The sequence below is a fragment of the Mirounga leonina genome, unplaced genomic scaffold (genome assembly GCF_011800145.1).
Source record: "Mirounga leonina isolate KUSES-001 unplaced genomic scaffold, KU_Mleo_1.0 Mir_82, whole genome shotgun sequence".
Lineage (NCBI taxonomy): Eukaryota > Metazoa > Chordata > Mammalia > Carnivora > Phocidae > Mirounga > Mirounga leonina.
Genome location: NW_023270825.1, coordinates 26658490 through 26675056, shown reverse-complemented (window position 1 = coordinate 26675056; position 16567 = coordinate 26658490). Strand labels below are relative to the sequence as shown.

At 38.2% G+C, this 16567-nt stretch overlaps 1 protein-coding gene across 2 annotated transcripts; it reads left to right on the top strand.

Annotated features, from left to right (window-relative positions):
* Window positions 1–39: 39 nt before the first annotated feature.
* On the top strand, window positions 40–16209 carry FCF1 (FCF1 rRNA-processing protein). Of its 2 annotated transcripts, none has more exons than XM_034993146.1 (8): window positions 40–88; window positions 395–462; window positions 2110–2181; window positions 2783–2931; window positions 9431–9503; window positions 13868–13955; window positions 15139–15233; window positions 15944–16209. In XM_034993146.1, exons 1-8 carry the CDS (start codon window positions 86–88, stop codon window positions 15990–15992), a joined length of 597 nt encoding a protein of 198 aa, XP_034849037.1. In that variant the 5' UTR covers window positions 40–85; the 3' UTR covers window positions 15993–16209. The 2 variants fall into 2 exon arrangements, with proteins under 2 accessions (XP_034849037.1, XP_034849038.1); XM_034993147.1 differs by lacking the exon at window positions 40–88 and adding an exon at window positions 95–245 and having other exon boundaries at window positions 15944–16202.
* Window positions 16210–16567: the final 358 nt, after the last annotated feature.

Below are 16567 nucleotides of genomic sequence, written 5' to 3'. Positions count from 1 at the left end.
CAGCCTTTGCAGGAAGCAGTTTTTGGATGACGCAGAAGTGTCGCGCGGTTCGTGATTCCGGAAGAAACAAGAGCACGGCGTGAACATGGTGAGAGGAGGGTTTGAGAAGTGATTTTGTAAGACCACATTTTAGGGGAGCAGATTGAGCCGATCAGCCGTTGGCCAAATTTCCTCTGTATTACCCTTAATTGTTTTCGTTCTGATTGTAGTTCTTGAACTGCTCGAGCGTTGCCTGCTATGCTCTAGTGAGTGGGGACAGGAGGACCAGTTTGGGGCACAAAGAGGTGCTGGGTATTTGAGGGAAGAAGGGAAGGGAGTGGACAAAACAAGAGAAAGAACTCAAGAAGATACGATGTATTTCCAATTCTTTTAACTCTAAAATTTCTGTTTCAAGGGGAAGCAAAAGAAAGCAAGAAAGTATGCCACCATGAAGCGAATGCTTAGTCTCCGAGATCAGAGGCTGTGAGTATCTGGAATCAATCTATTCCCAAAGATGTAAGAGTTAAGAGGGCATCAAGTAGTAAAGTTTTGTCATTATTTTGTGTTTACGTTAAAAATTATTGTGTCTTGGTTTTATATAGCATAGGATAGTAGGCAAGTGTGTAACAGCCACTTAGATGCTGAGCGATTACTCTGGAGAAGGGGATGGAAATTAAACATTACTGAAGTGTTCGCTCTCTTCCACCGTTTTTATATATTTTATCTACGATATCACATTTAAGCCTCCTAGGAGTTTGGTAGGTAGGAATATCTTTGTGTTTTTGCCATTACACTTCTTATATTCCCCAGGGGAAAAAAATGTTGAAATTGTTGAAAGACGGTGAGGTCAGAGACCATGTTTGTCTTGTGGCCCCAGCACCTGCCACTTACTTTTAAAAGAAAGAATGGGAAGACACCTAGATGTCTCCATTTTATCCAAAGACTCTAAACCACTGTGGGAAAGTGAAATGACATTCCCTGTTGTAAGCTTCCCTGCTTCAGTGAAGAACAAAGTTAGGAAATAAGGACTGGTCTTGGGGCACCTGGCTGGCTCAGTCAGTAGAGCATCAGACTGTTGATCTAGGGTGGTGAGTGCAAGCCCCACCTTGGGCCTAGAGCTTACTTTAGAAAGGAAGGAAGGAAAGGAAAGAGAGAAAAGAAAAAAGACTGGTCTTCATTGTGTTTAATAACCTTAGAACAAAGGAATGGCCTTCAGAGTTACTAAATTGTATTCTCAGCCTTTAGTATGTATGTATTATGTAATTTTTAGGGAACTTGCCTCATTGATAATATTTTATTTCCAGTTAAGGGTTAAATTTTGTGTATGTATTTTTACATTTTATCCTATTTTTTAAGATTTATTTATTTATTTGAGAGAGCGAGAATGAGAGAGAGTACATGAGAGGGGGGAGGGTCAGAGGGAGAAGCAGGCTCCTCGCTGAGCAGGGAGCCCGATGCGGGACTCGATCCCGGGACTCCAGGATCATGACCTGAGCCGAAGGCAGTTGCTTAACCAACATTTTAGCCTTTTTTAAGAGGCATATGGGGGAAGCTTTTTCCTCCCTACTGTTGGAACATTTGAGTCTTCAGAAGATAAATGTCAGCCTGTTTTTTCACCGCATTGAAGTGGATTTTGATCCTTGATACAAAGAGCTTCTGACAAAGAAATGATAGTATAACTTTTATTTACCCATTAACAATTTTTTTTTTTTAGATTTTGTTTATTTGTCAGAGAGAGCACAAGCAGGGGAGCAGCAGGCAGAGGGAGAAGCAGACTCCCCACTGAGCAGGGAGCCCAATGTGGGACTCAATCCTAGGACCCTGGGATCATGACCTGACCTGAAGACAGATGCTCAACTGAATGAGCCACCCAGGCGTCCCCCCCATTAATAATTTTTATGGATTATTGGCTAGAGATTCTTAAATTTCATTATGTTTAACTGATTAGTTACTTTCAGCCTACTTCCCACGTAATTATCTGTGCTATGGATATTAACATGAAAAAATCACAAAATAGGATTTCCTCTGTAAGCAAAAAAAAGAAGGAAGAAAGAAACTTTACATGTTGAATGAGATTATAACTGCATTGATTTTTTTCTTTTGCATTTAATTTACTTTCTTTTTTCCTAGTAAAGAGAAGGACAGATTAAAACCTAAAAAGAAAGAAAAGAAAGATCCCAGTGCACTCAAGGAAAGAGAAGTGTGAGTAATCAAAAATTTCAAGTTTTCCTTTAAATGTAGAAGAGATTTTTAGAACCATAGAAATCTTAGAAATCCGGGCTTTCCCTAAGCTGTTTTGTAAGCCATCTGTAAGTCTGGCACAACTATGCAAATGAAAGTGATATTAGTGAACATGTATCCATTCCAGTAGTTCGAAAGTTTTTGGATTTCATGAAGCAGTGAAATTTCCCCTAAAATCTTAGGGATTAGATCTAGAATTATTAATTTTTCTTCTTTGCCAAGATCTTTCAAAAGAAACAGTTGTCACTGTTTAACAGATCAGCATTTGATGAAAGAATGTTTCACCAAAAATAGTAAGGACAAAATTTCAGGATAAAGGTCATTCCTTTTAAATAAATACACCTAATTTTATGAAACCTTATCATATTTTCTTTATTATCTCATTTTGCCCTAGATTGGTAATGGATATTTCGTCACAGGATTTATTAGGATTTATTTCCAATGAATAAGGAAAAAGGAGCTTAATCTATAGCAAACAGTTCGAAGCAGAACTTCATTTGCATTGTTGATATCAAAGTATCAATGTAGACATTACTTTGTGTTTTGTATCTTCTTCCTTCAGCCCCCAACATCCTTCCTGCTTATTCTTCCAATATAACACACAGCTGGGCCCACCTTACCACATCCTGGTTGATACCAACTTTATCAACTTTTCCATTAAAGCGAAACTTGACTTAGTACAGTCAATGATGGACTGTCTGTATGCCAAGTGTGAGTATCATACTTTTGCATTTCATGTCATTTGTACAGAGTAATTATAATTATCCAAATACATGAAAAGAGGGGAGTGGGGTCCTAGTTAGTTGGATTTCTGGTCATTTAATTTGCTCACTGTGGCAATGACCATTTTCGGTGAATTGAAATATAATGCAGACGTGACTGGTAGTAATTAAACCTCACAATCAGAACACACTTAGCCTGCTTTAATGTTGTGGACATCAATTTTGAACATGGGGTGGGCATTTTTTGTTTTAGAATTCTGGATTTTAAAATTCTGGGTAAATGAAAATTTATTACATTTTTCAGAATTGTTTTACATTAAGGAGGAAACATTTTCCGTTCCACTCCATTGTAGAAAAGCTAAATAAGATATTTTGCTATTTATGGTCACAGAACTAGAAGTGATGCTGGTTAACAGCTCTTAAGTTTATTCAATTTGGTGTTTATTTGCACCACAAAGGACCAGACATAGTTTATTTCCACCTAGGTATGCAGTTTACCATTAGTAGCTTTCTCTTGTGTTTGGGTGTCCCCTCCTTCAAGTGATCTTCCTTCACTACCATGAGTAAGAAGAAGAAAATCTAGGCCATGTGCAAGGGAATCACTTCCTAATAATGAGATCTGTTGCATTTTGTGGTGGATTTACATTTATATTTTTTCCAATCATCTAGTTAAAGGTACAAATGAAAACTAGACTTATACCTTGCCATAAAGAATAAATCAAAGGAGGGGCGCCTGGGTGGCTCAGTCGTTAAGCGCCTGCCTTCCGCTCAGGTCATGGTCCGAGGGTCCTGGGATCGAGCCCCGCATCGGGCTCCCAGCTCCACGGGAAGCCTGCTTCTCCCTCTCCCACTCCCCCTGCTTGTGTTCCCTCTCTTGCTGTGTCTCTCTCTGTCAAATAAATAAAATCTTTAAAAAAAAAAAAAAAAAAGAATAAATCAAAGGAAAAAATTTGCACGTCCTTTAATTTTTAAAGGATGCTATCTAATGAACATTTATAGAATGATAGTAACGTAAATGTTGTTTATTGATTTATTGAAACTAGTAAGTTTGGAAGATGGGCTAAGAAATGTGATGAGTAAGAGACCTAAATTCTTTAAATGCCATAAAATTAATAAATATAAAAGTGTATAAGTTTATTATATCAATATATGAAGGTAACCACCAAATGAGAAAAACAGCTAATGAAGTAAAATAGTGGTCTGTAAGGATCAGAATTGGTGGGTGGGAAAGGATCAAGGAACAGTAATTTTTTCATACAGACTTTTCCATATTTCTTTTTAAGCTATGTATATGTAATACTTTAATTGTTTTAAGCTTGTAGGAATAATAAAGAATAACCTGAACTGGGGGCCCTACCTGCCTGTGAGAGCGGACTAGGGTGGCCTTGGATGAGGGAAGACACTAAACTTTGGTAGACTTTTTGTATTCCCATGGTCTTTTTTATAACTATAAGTAAAGTGTGCTAGCTGCTTATCTAGGAATGCTGTGACCTACTTATAAATAAAATCAATGGAGGGTTCAGGCATGGCCCTTTGAAGGTGAATTGTTTCCTTGACTCTATAGTTCCATCACTATTATCTAAATGGTGACCATTTAGGAAAGCTTTCGTCCTAGAGGAGTGCTTTTTCTAGATATGGATACCTTGGAGTACAGCTATAATGTGTACAGCTAAATGCTCTCACTGTGCCTTTTCTTTTTTTTTTTTTTTTTTTGATGTAGTGTTCCATGATTCATTGTTTGCATATAACACCCAGTGCTCCATGCAGAACATGCCCTCCTTAATACGCATCACCAGGCTAACTCATCCCCCCACTCTCCCCCCCTCTTAAAATCCTCAGTTTGTTTCTCAGAGTCCATAGTCTCTCATGGTTCATCTCCCCCTCCGATTCCCACCCTCCTTCATTTTTCCCATCCTACTATCTACTTGGTTTTTTTTTTTTTTAACATATAATGTATTATCTGTTTCAGAGGTACAAGTCTGTGATTTCTCAGTCTTACACAATTCACAGCGCTCACCATAGCACATACCCTCCCCAGTGTCTATCACCCAGCCACCCCATCCCTCCCACCCCCACCTCAGTTTGTTTCCTGAGATTAAGAATTCCTCGTATCAGTGAGATCATATGATGCTTGTCTTTCTCTGATTGATTTATTTCGCTTAGCAAAATACCCTCTGGTTCCATCCACATTGTTGCAAATGGCAAGATTTTGGTTTTGGGTTTTTTTTTTTTTTTTTGATGGCTGCATAATATTCCATTGTATATATATACCACATCTTCTTTATCCATTCATCTGTTGATGGACATCTTGGCTCTTTCCACAGTTTGGCTATTGTGGACATTGCTGCTGGAAACATTGGGGTGCATATACCCCTTCGGATATATCTTTGGGATAAATACCCAGTAGTGCAGTTGGTGGGTCATAGGGTAGCTCTATTTTCAACTTTTTGAGGAACCTCCATACTGTTTTCCAGAGTGGCTGCACCAACTTGCATTCCTACCAACAGCCTAGGAGGGTTCCCCTTTCTCCGCATCCTCGCCAATATCTGTCGTTTCCTGACTTGTTAATTTAGCCATTCTGACTGGTGTGAGGTGGTATCTCGTTGAGGTTTGATTTGGATTTCCCTGATGCCGGGTGATGTTGAGCACTTTTTCATGTGTCTATTGGCCATTTGGATGTCTTCTTTGGAAAAATGTCTATTCATGTCTTCTGCCCATTTCTTGATTGGATTATTTGTTCTTTGGGTGTTGAGTTTGTTAAGTACTTTATAGATTTTGGATACTAGCCCTTTATCTGATACGTCATTTGCAAATACTTCTCCCATTCTGTCGGTTGTCTTTTGGTTTTGTTGACTGTTTCCTTTGCTTTGCAAAAGCTTTTTATCTTGATGAAGTCCCAATAGTTCATTTTTGCCCTTGCTTCCCTTGCCTTTGGCAATGTTTCTAGGAAGAAGTTGCTGCAGCTGAGGTCGAAGAGGTTGGTGCCTGTGTTCTCTAGGATTTTGATGGATTCCTGTCTCACATTTAGGTCTTTCATCCATTTTGAGTCTATTTTTGTGTGTGGTGTAAGGAAATGGTCCAGTTTCATTCTTCTGCATGTGGCTGTCCAATTTTCCCAACACCATTTGTTGAAGTCTCACTGTGCCTTTTTTGAAAACAAACTTACTGGGGCACTTCAAACTTGACTGGTGGCTCAGGCAGTTAAGCGTCAACTCTTGATTTTGGCTCAGGTCATGATCTCAGGGTTGTGAGATCGAACCTGGTTTTGGGATCCATGCTGGACGTGGAACCTGCTTAAGATTCTCTCTCTCCCTCTCCACCCCTCTCTCTCTAAAAAAAAAAATTAATAATAATAAATAAAAACTTATTAAGGAAAATACCACTTTCTGTAATCTTCTATGTAACATAATACCTCAAAGGAAAAGTTGAAGAAACATTCAAGTACAGTACAAATTCAGTTACCTAGGAGATTCCTTAACTGTTTTTAAGCTCTAGCTATTTAATTTTTCCTCACTTGCCTTTATGCCTGAAGGAAGACCTTTATCTTCCTCTTCCCTTAAAGATGCCCCTTTGACCTTTTCATAGCTCCTGGTCCCATTTCTGCCTGATAGTCCAACAAGGGAGGATAGTTAGCTTTCCATCAGCTTTCTTTTCTGCCCATGAGTGCTCTTCCCTGTTACCTTCCCTTTCTTGATAGTCCTCTTCCTGGGCCTACTTTCCTGCTCCAGATGCAAGCCCTTGCTTGCTTTACTGCTACATGGCTCTGAAATTGATCCTCTTAAGGTGTGTAATGCCCTCTGATTCCATGACTGTCTGATCTTACTGATTTCATATCTCCATTTTACAACTGCTTTTTCTTCTGGACATTGTACTTAGTTTAAAATTTAACTTTGTCCACATTCAAAAATATTTCTGTACTTGTAAAAAAAAAATCTAGCATAAAAACATTAAAGCTCCCTATAATGCCTTTCCTCAGAGGGGGACAGTTTTTATTTTTATTTTATTTATTTTTTATGTTTTTTTAATAGGCTCCACAGCCAGCGTGGAGCCCATTGCGGAGCCCATTGCGGGACTTGAACTCACGATCCTGAGATCAAGGCCTGAGCTGAAATCTAGGGTTAGATCCTTAACTGACTGAGCCACCCAGGTGCCCCTCTAAAACTTCGTATACAATCTCTGTGAATTATAGGTTATTTTTGTTTATTTTATTAATGAAAATGGATCATAGATTATTTACTATATGTCTTTGTGCGTTTTTTAACAGCTCTAAGATATAATTCACATACCATTTAAAGTGTATGATTCAATGGCTTTTAGCATATTCAAAGTCAATTTTAGAATATTTTATTATCCAAAAAGAAACTCTGAACCCCTTAACCATCATCCCCAACCTTTCCCATTTCCCTCCCTAGACAACCACTAATTTGCAGTCTGTCTCTATAGATTTGCCTATTTTGGACATTTCATTAAAGTGAGATCATATAATGTTTTGTCCTCTTCCATTTAGCATGTTTTCAAGGCTTGTCTGTGTTAAAGCATGTATCAGTACATACTTCTTTTCATTACCAAATAATATTCCATTGTGTGGCTAGATTACTCATCCATTTTTTCTTACTTTTTACATTGAACAAATAACAAATATATCTTTTTTTTTAACGGTTTTTTATTTATTTGAGAGAGAGAGAGCGTGTGCACACACAAGCTGGGGTGGGGGATGGGAGAGCAGAAGGAAGGAGAAGCAGACTCCTGCTGAGCAGGGAGCCTAACGTAGGGCTCCATCCCAGGACCTGAGCCAAAGGCAGACATTTAACCAGCTGAGCCACCCAGGTGCCCCTTGAACAAATATATCTTGAACGTTTTGCTGTGTCAGTATATATAGTGGACCTCATTCTTTTTTTTAGTTTACATAGTATTTATATGATTTTTAAAGGTCGATATCCTATTAGATATTTTGGATTACTTGCAGTTTTGTTTTGTTTTTTTTTTTTTTAAAGATTTTATTTATTTATTTGAGAGAGAGAGAGCATGAGAGCGGGGAGGGTCGGGAGGGTCAGAGGGAGAAGCAGACTCCCTGCTGAGCAGGGAGCCCAATGCGGGACTCGATCCAGGGACTCCAGGATCATGACCTGAGCCGAAGGCAGTCGCTTAACCACCTGAGCCACCCAGGCGCCCTACTTGTAGTTTTTACATTATTATAAATAAGGCTGTTGTAGTGAATATCTATGTGAATATGTCTCTGTTAGGGTAGAGTAATTCTTTAGGATACATTTCCAGAAGCTGTATTGCAATATCAAGGGGTATGTATATTTTCTTATTTTAACAGGTATTGCAAAATTGCCCTAAAATAGTGATACACATTTTTACACCTACTTAGTGTGAGAATACCTGTTTCCTCAGTATTGGGTATTTTCCTTGTTTAATCTTTGCCGCTCTAATAGGTAGAAAATGAAATACTGTTTCAATTTATAGCTCTTTAATTAGGAGTGAGATTGAGCACCCTTATGCTCATTGACCATTGTGTGTCTTCCTCTATGACCTGAAGTGTATGAACTGAAATGTAGCGTGTGGTTAAGAATCCAGTCTATACTATGGACTCTGAGAAACAAAGGGTTCTAGAGGGGAGGGGGGTGGGGGGATGGGTTAGCCTGGTGATGGGTATTAAAGAGGGCACATATTGAATGGAGCACTGGGTGTTATACGCAAATAATGAATCATGGAACACTACATCAAAAACTAATGATGTATGGTGATTAACATAACATAATAAAATGAAATTAAAAAAACAAACAAAAAAAGTCTATAGCCTGACTGTCTCCATTCACATCTCAGCTTCACCATTTGCTTCTACTTATTTCTTTGTGCCTTAGGTTCCTGATCTATAAAATGGGGATGATAATAATAACAATGCTACCTGATAGGAATTATTCTGAATATGAAGTGAGCTATCCTCATAAAGTGCTTCGCCCAGTGTCTGGCAAATAGCACATAACTTAAGCTATCATTACAAGCTCTTTGTATGTTAAAGAAATTCGCCCTTTGATGAATGTGTAGAAATATTTTTCCTAGTTTATTTGTATTTTAATATGACTTTGATAGCTGTCAAACAGAAATGTTTTGTTTTTATGTGATCAAATTTACATTTTCTGATTAATTGCATGGTTTCTTTTGGTTCATATTTAAATTTTTTTCCATCTAGAATTTATTTTAATATAAAAAGAATGATAGGGATCTAGCTTAATTTTTTTCCCCCAGGCACATTCATGACACTTTATGAATCTGTAGTGTGGGGTTGGGACCGTTTGGTTCTCTAGTCTCCTCATCAAAAGGGATTTTATTCACCTCTAGTTCTCATGGTTCAGTGTGTTATTCTGTCATTCCAGAAGCCTCATGGGTCTTTTAAAGACTCTCAATGGGATATAATTCAGAGAGTAAAACCAAAGTTTCTTTACAAGTTCTGTTATTAATATGTATTTTTTTTTTCCTGGCAGGTATCCCTTGTATAACTGACTGTGTGATGGCTGAAATTGAGAAACTGGGGCAAAAGTATCGAGTGGCTCTAAGGTAGGAAGGAGCTAGTCTAGATTGTTATACTGAAGATTCTTTTGATCCTCCTTCATCTATTTGCTGTGTGATTTCTTGGATAATTAGTTTAAATATAAAAAACTAGTTAACTATTTATGATCAAGAAAGCAAACATTTGAAGGTTAAAGAATTTTAAGCTGAAATTTTTTTTTTAAAGATTTTATTTATTTATGTGAGAGAGAGCATGAGCCGGGGTGGAGGGGGGGCGGCAGTGGGCAGAGGAGAGGGAGAAGCAGGCTCCCCCCTGAGCAGGAAGCTGGCCGGTCCCTGGGGCTCTATCCCAGGAGCCCAAGATCATGACCTGAGCTGAAGTCAGACACTTAACCGACTGAGCCACCTAGGCACCCCTAAGCTGAAGTTTTGTGAATGAAGTTAGGTAGTCATATTGGTCTTGTAGACCTCCTTTTAAGTTCCTCTAGATTTCCAATTAGAAAGTGTCTTTTTATTAGTTATCTAGATATCTCTTTTAGAATCTCACACTTAAAGGATCCACATTCTGAGTTTTGAGCTTACTCTAGAAAGTACACTTGAATTAAAAGTAGTGGTTCCCAAAGTATGGTCCATTGACCTGTAGGAGTCCGGAGATCTTTGCAGGGAGCTTAACAAAACTATTTTCATAATAATATCAAGACGTTGTCTTTGTCACTGTGCTGACATTTATACTGATGGCAGAAATGCTGGTGCCTTAGTACCAATCAAGACAGTGGACCCAAATAATGTTAGTAGACTTCGTATTCTTCACTGCCACTCACTGGCAGTTAAAAACAAAAAACAAAAACAATGCAGGGGTGCTCAGGTGGCTCAGTCGGTAGAGCATGCAACTTTTGATCTCAGGATTATAAATTTGAGCCCTAAATTGGGTGTTTTAGAGATTACTTAAAAAAATAAAATCTTAGGGGCACCTGGGTGGCTCAGTTGTTAAGCGTCTGCCTTTGGCTCAGGTTATGATCTCAGGGTCCTGGGACTGAGCCCTGCGTTGGGCTCCCTGCTCAGAGGGGAGCCTGCTTCTCCCTCTCCCACTCCCCCTGCTTGTGTTCCCTCTCTCACTGTGTCTCTCTCTGTCAAATAAATAAAATCTTCAAAAAAAAAAGCCCCAAAACAGAGTCCCTTAAGAATATCCTTGATGAAGCAGTAGAATTTGTTGACTTTGTTAAATTTCGACCCTAGAGTACACGTCGGTATTCCTTGTGATGAAGTGTAAAATATACCTACAGCATTTCTGTTGCATACCCAAGAGTCAAGCTTGCCTTAGTGAAGAGCATTTGTGCTTGTTTGAGTTGTGAGCCAAACCAGCTGCTTTTTCATGGAATATCATTTTTATGTGAAGAATAACTGACAAACACTGATTTTTCAGACTATATTTTGCAGATAGTTTCTCAAAAATTAATGCAGTGAATCTGTTACTTCAAGGAAAACAACTTAACGGTATTAGTTGCCAATGATAAAATTCAAGCTTTCAAGTGAAAATTGAGAGTTTTGAGTATATGTGCTGCTTAAGCGAGCACTGAAAATTAGAGTTTTGAAAAATCATGAGCTTATCACATTCCCAATACTAAAGACCTTTCTGTTGAGACCAGTGAAGATACTGAGTATGATTTTTTTGGTATTGTATAATGAAATGTGTTAATATTTGGGAAGATTTGTGTGATTCAATGAGTTGGTATTTTCCAAATGATCAATGAATAATATTACAAAATCATGCATGGGTAAAAGATTCAATCAAGGTCCAAGATGTACCAGTGAATTTGTGCGTCTCTTTGTGTGTCACCTTTTAGAGTTATAAATTGCATACTGTAAAATTCACCAAGTTTAATTGTATAATTTGCTGGGCTAGGCAAATGTGTACAGTTATGGAACCACCATCATAGTCATGAAATAGAACATTTCCATCACTCCAGAAGTGTGATTCCATTTATATGAAATTCCAGAAAAGGCAAAACTAGACTAATAGAACATAGTGGTTAACTGGAGCTGAGCATGAGAAAAGTGGATTAACTGCAAAGGGACACAAGGAACTTTTTGTAGTGACAGGAATGTTCTATATCTCAATTATGGAGATAGGGACATGGATATATAAATTTGTCAAAACTCGTCAAATTTTACACATACTATCAGTGAATTTTATTATATTTCATTTATACCTAATAAAGCTAGTTTTTTTAAAGGCAAAGAAAAATAGGAACCCAATGTATAAGAGTGGTAGCACTGTTTAGCTGAATGGGAAAGTGATAAACTATTAAAATATTGATTATCACTGTGGAAAGAAACAAAACTGGATTCTTACCTCTTTCACAAAAATCAGTTCCAGGTAGATTAAGTATCTAGACTTTTATAGAAAATATAGAGACTATCTTAGTGATTTTGGAGTGGGCAGGGCTTTCTGAAGAAGTCCAAACCATAATGGAAAACTAATCAATCTGACTATATTGAAATCGAATACTGGGACACCTGGGTAGCTTCAGTCAGTTAAGCATCTGCCTTGGGCTCGGGTATGATCTCAGGATTCTGGGATCAAGCCCCGTATAGGGCTCCCTACTTAGCAGGGAGTCTGCTTCTCCCTCTACCTCTGACCCTCCCCCTGTTTGTGCTCTCTTGCGCTCTCTCTCTGTCAAATAAATAAATAAAATCTTTAAAAAAAAAATTGAATACTACTTTATAACAAAAGACAGCATAAACAAAGCAAAACAATAAGTCACAGATAGAAGATACTAGTAATGCATATAATCAACAAAGGGTTATTTTCAAAATACATAAAAAACTACAAATCCATAAGAAAAAGACAAAATCCTTAAATTCACAAGGAGATATCATTTCATGCCCAGCAGATTGGCAAGAATTGAAAAGTCTACTTAACAATGCCATGAATAGTTGGGACTGGGGACCAGTGGGAATTCTCATATTCAACAGATAAGGATGTAAAGTGGACAGTCAACTTTGGAGAGCAATTTGGCAATATCACTGCAGAAAGTTCTGTCTTCCCAGCCCTGTTTCACTCTCCTCTGCACAAACACTCTTTCCCTACCAGAGATGTGCTTGCTCCTCCCTGAACACCAATGAACCATTTTATAGATGGTTGGTGCCCTGTTTGGAACATGCCTGCCCTCACTTTGCATGGAATATTCTTTCGTCTTTATTTTATTTAATCTCCATATAATTTTTTTTTTAAAGATTTTATTTATTTGAGAGAGAGAGAGCATGAGAGGGGGAGGGTCAGAGGGAGAAGCAGACTCCCTGCCGAGCAGGGAGCCCGATGCGGGACTCGATCCTGGGACTCCAGGATCATGACCTGAGCCGAAGGCAGTCGCCCAACCAACTGAGCCACCCAGGTGCCCCTCCATATAATTTTTTTTAAGTATACCAAATTCACAGTGACTTAGCTCTGAACTACTGCAATATGGAATATTTTTCTTGCACTTGGTACCTATGTGCTGCCTTGTAGTTTTATTCAGTTTGTGACTCGTCATTATGTAATAGGAAGAACATGGTTCTGGGAATCACAGACTTGGGGTTTTTCTTTTTTCAAATTTGTATGAAAATAACATGTTTGATTTATTTATGGCAAACAATGTAAACATGTATATACAATAAAAAGTAGAAGTCCCCCGGCATATTCACACTTTGTCCATTCTTCCACCCTAATGGTAACAACTGAGAAGGGTTAGTGTATAATTAGTATGTTTTTCCAGACCTTTTTTCTAAGCAAATGCAAGTGTAGAGAAAGACAATGAAAGAGATTTGTATTTCCTTAATTGAATCATATATGTATATTGTTCAATGACTTTTTTTATTCAACAGTTTGAATTTTTTTGAGTTTGTTTATTCAGCAAGCCTTCCATGTTGGTACAGATAGCTGTATCTCATGCTTTTTTTTTTTTTTAAACAGGGTGGGCATCAAAATATATTTAATTTTTACCTTGCTGATGGATATTCAGACTATCTGCAGTTTTTCACTATTATAAAGTGTTCTGTAGTGGCCATCCTTGTGCCTATATTCTTGCACATTTGTGTAAGACAGCTTCTAAAAGTGAAATGGTTAGGTTAAAATTGTTTGGTTTTGAATCCTGGCTTTTCCCACCTGTGTACTTAGAACAAGTTAATTAATCTCTCTAAATCTGCTTCCTCGTTTGTAAAATGGAAATGTAATTCAAAGTTCTGTGAAGATTACATGACCTAAGGCACACCAGCTTCTCTCAGTTGTCTTTCCAATTAGAAGATAAGTTGCAGGAGGTGAGAGGTGCCTTAAAATCTCTACATAGATCAAGTCACTCTTATTTCACAGATAAAGAGTCAGAAAGTTATCCAATTGCCTGAATTGTTGTTAATCCAGTTTTGTAACCCTTTAGGATTGCCAAGGATCCAAGATTTGAACGATTACCATGCACACACAAAGGAACCTATGCAGATGACTGCTTAGTACAGAGAGTAACTCAGGTATCATCAGTTTTTAAATGTTGACTTTGTGCTTCACAGGAAGCATAGGTGCCCTTATTTACTTGAGGAAGTGGACTGGAAATGTATACTCTAACTGTAATGGGAAAATCACAGGCTTGGGGAGGAGATATGGATTTCAAATCTCAGCACCTGCATTTAATTGGGTATGTGATTTGGGGCACTTACTGATTTCTTTATTCCGCCAATCATCTCTATAAAATGCTTTAAGTGAGTGAGTGTACATATAATATCAGGTTTCACCTCCCTGTGAATCAGAAATCATCCATTTCCATTATTCCCCCCATGCAGGAATTTTGTTCCTCTCCACCATGCCTAAGCAAGTGTTTCTCACTTACATCTGAGTGTCCCAGGATGCTGTCTTACAAGTACCTGGAATAACTAGGTTTTTGATTCTTCTGTTCTGGCCTCCTTGTCAAGCACCACAAGAACTTCTGCCATTGATTGCCCTTACTGGAGCCTCCTCTGCTGGGGATAATCATCTTCATCTGGTGACCACACTGCCATCCCTTTAGCCACTCCATCCCATGGGTGGAGACAGCATTTGCCTTAACTTCCCACAGCACAGCTGACACCAGGCTACAACTCTTTTCAAAATTGAATGGGAGATTGGGGTATGATGGAAGTAAAATATAATACAGCTGGCAGCTAAATGGTACTGCTTTCAGAACTCCTAGGCTCAGACTTGTCCTGGCGATCCATTCTGGCTTCATGGCTGAGGAAGTAGCCTGCCTCCACCCCTAGGAGCTCTCAGAGTAGGCCCAAGCCCAGAGGCTCCAGGAAAGGCAAAAGTGTGCCCTCCGGTCTAAGGCATTTACTCTGCCTTTGCATTGAGTCTTTTGGGGTATTTCCCCAAACCAAGAAATCATCTGCCCTAAATGTGAAAGTCCCTTCCACTTACGAGACAAAAAACAATTTGCAGCTTTTAAATAATTTTTCTATCTTCTCCCCCTTAAGATTCTTAGAGCTACATTCCCCCTTGGCAACTTGTTATGTGTTTTATAAATATGAACTCCTAGATCATAGTAGGTACTCAACAAATTGTTATAACCTTTCCTTCACTAATTACTGTGAAAATGAGTAATTCTCTAGATTAGCCAGTGTACCATTATTCAGTATCACTAAGTAGACTCAATGTGTGAACACTCAATGGTGTCTCTTACAGCACAAGTGTTACATTGTGGCCACAGTTGACCGGGACCTTAAGCGAAGGATCCGGAAGATCCCTGGAGTTCCCATCATGTACATTTCTAACCATAGGTGAGAACTGTCTCTTGGGGGAAGTGATTAAAAGTATATAGCTGATATCAATTAAAAATGAGGTCAGGTTATAGGAAGATTTGAAAGCAATTGTTATATCAAAGGCTCACATAGTTATATTTGAAGAAATGAGACAAAGTAACAAGAACAAGGGCAAAAGATAAAACTACAATTTGGGAATGAGGCAGACATTCCCATGCTACAGTAAGATTACTAGAAGAAATAGAGATGTGTAGCTCTAAATACAAAGCAGTATTTGAAATTAAGCTAATCTTTTTGGCCAGAAATATCTTTTTTTTTTTGAAAGCCTAGTATATGTGATCAGCACCTTATCTGGGAAACTAAAAGCTTATTTTAAAAAAAAACCAAAAACTGATCTTTATCCTGCTTGGATGTTTCCATGTTAGTGCTCAGTCTATTACTGTCTCACTTTTCAACCTGGGAAGAACACAATATAGTGGGAGGAGTTGGGCTTACCTGGACTTAGTGCCTGGCTCCCTCACTTGTTAACTTTCTGACTTTGAAGAATAAAGATATTAAAGTCAGCATTTTGTTGTAAATCACTCATTATGATATCCCTTTAAAATGTTCCCACTGACAAAAAGGATTCATAGTGGGGAGGTGAAAGTGTTGCAGTCAGTAAAGGATGGGTTTTTAGGTGGGTTCTGGACCCACCTTTCTTACCAGTGTTAATTTTTTGTCCTGATCAGGTACAACATTGAGCGGATGCCAGATGATTATGGAGCCCCTCGGTTCTAATTCTTAAAAGATAGAGTTCCTCTGCCTTCCTTTACCAACTTTTTCTGTTGCCTGTTCGTATTAGCAGTATGCTGTAGCATGAATTATTCTTCTTACCCATTTGCTCTGTTATGAGCTATGGTTAAAAACACTCACTTTTTGATGTTTTGAAATTGATATTTTGTATCATTTTAAATATTGTTGCATCTTTTTATAAATCAGATGATTGCTCATATAATTTGATGGTGGTTGTTTTATATTGATTTACTCAACAAATACTTATTAGGGTTATGCTAGGTACTTAATAAGGTAGGGTCCTGCCCTGAAGACATTCGTATTATTATAGGGGAAAAGAGAAACATATATATGAATAAATATAGTCATATAATGGTGCCAGGTTAAAAGTATGAGGGAATAGACCTGTATGTGAGAAAAGAATGATTTCTTTCTACTTGGTTAGAATGGGGAGGGAGGGAAGGCTAGAGGTAGTAATATTTGAGTTAATCTTTAAAAATGAGTAAGTGCTTGCCCAGTATATGAAGTAAAGAAAATGAGGCATAGGAAGCATATGAACAAAAGCACGGAGACATGGATGT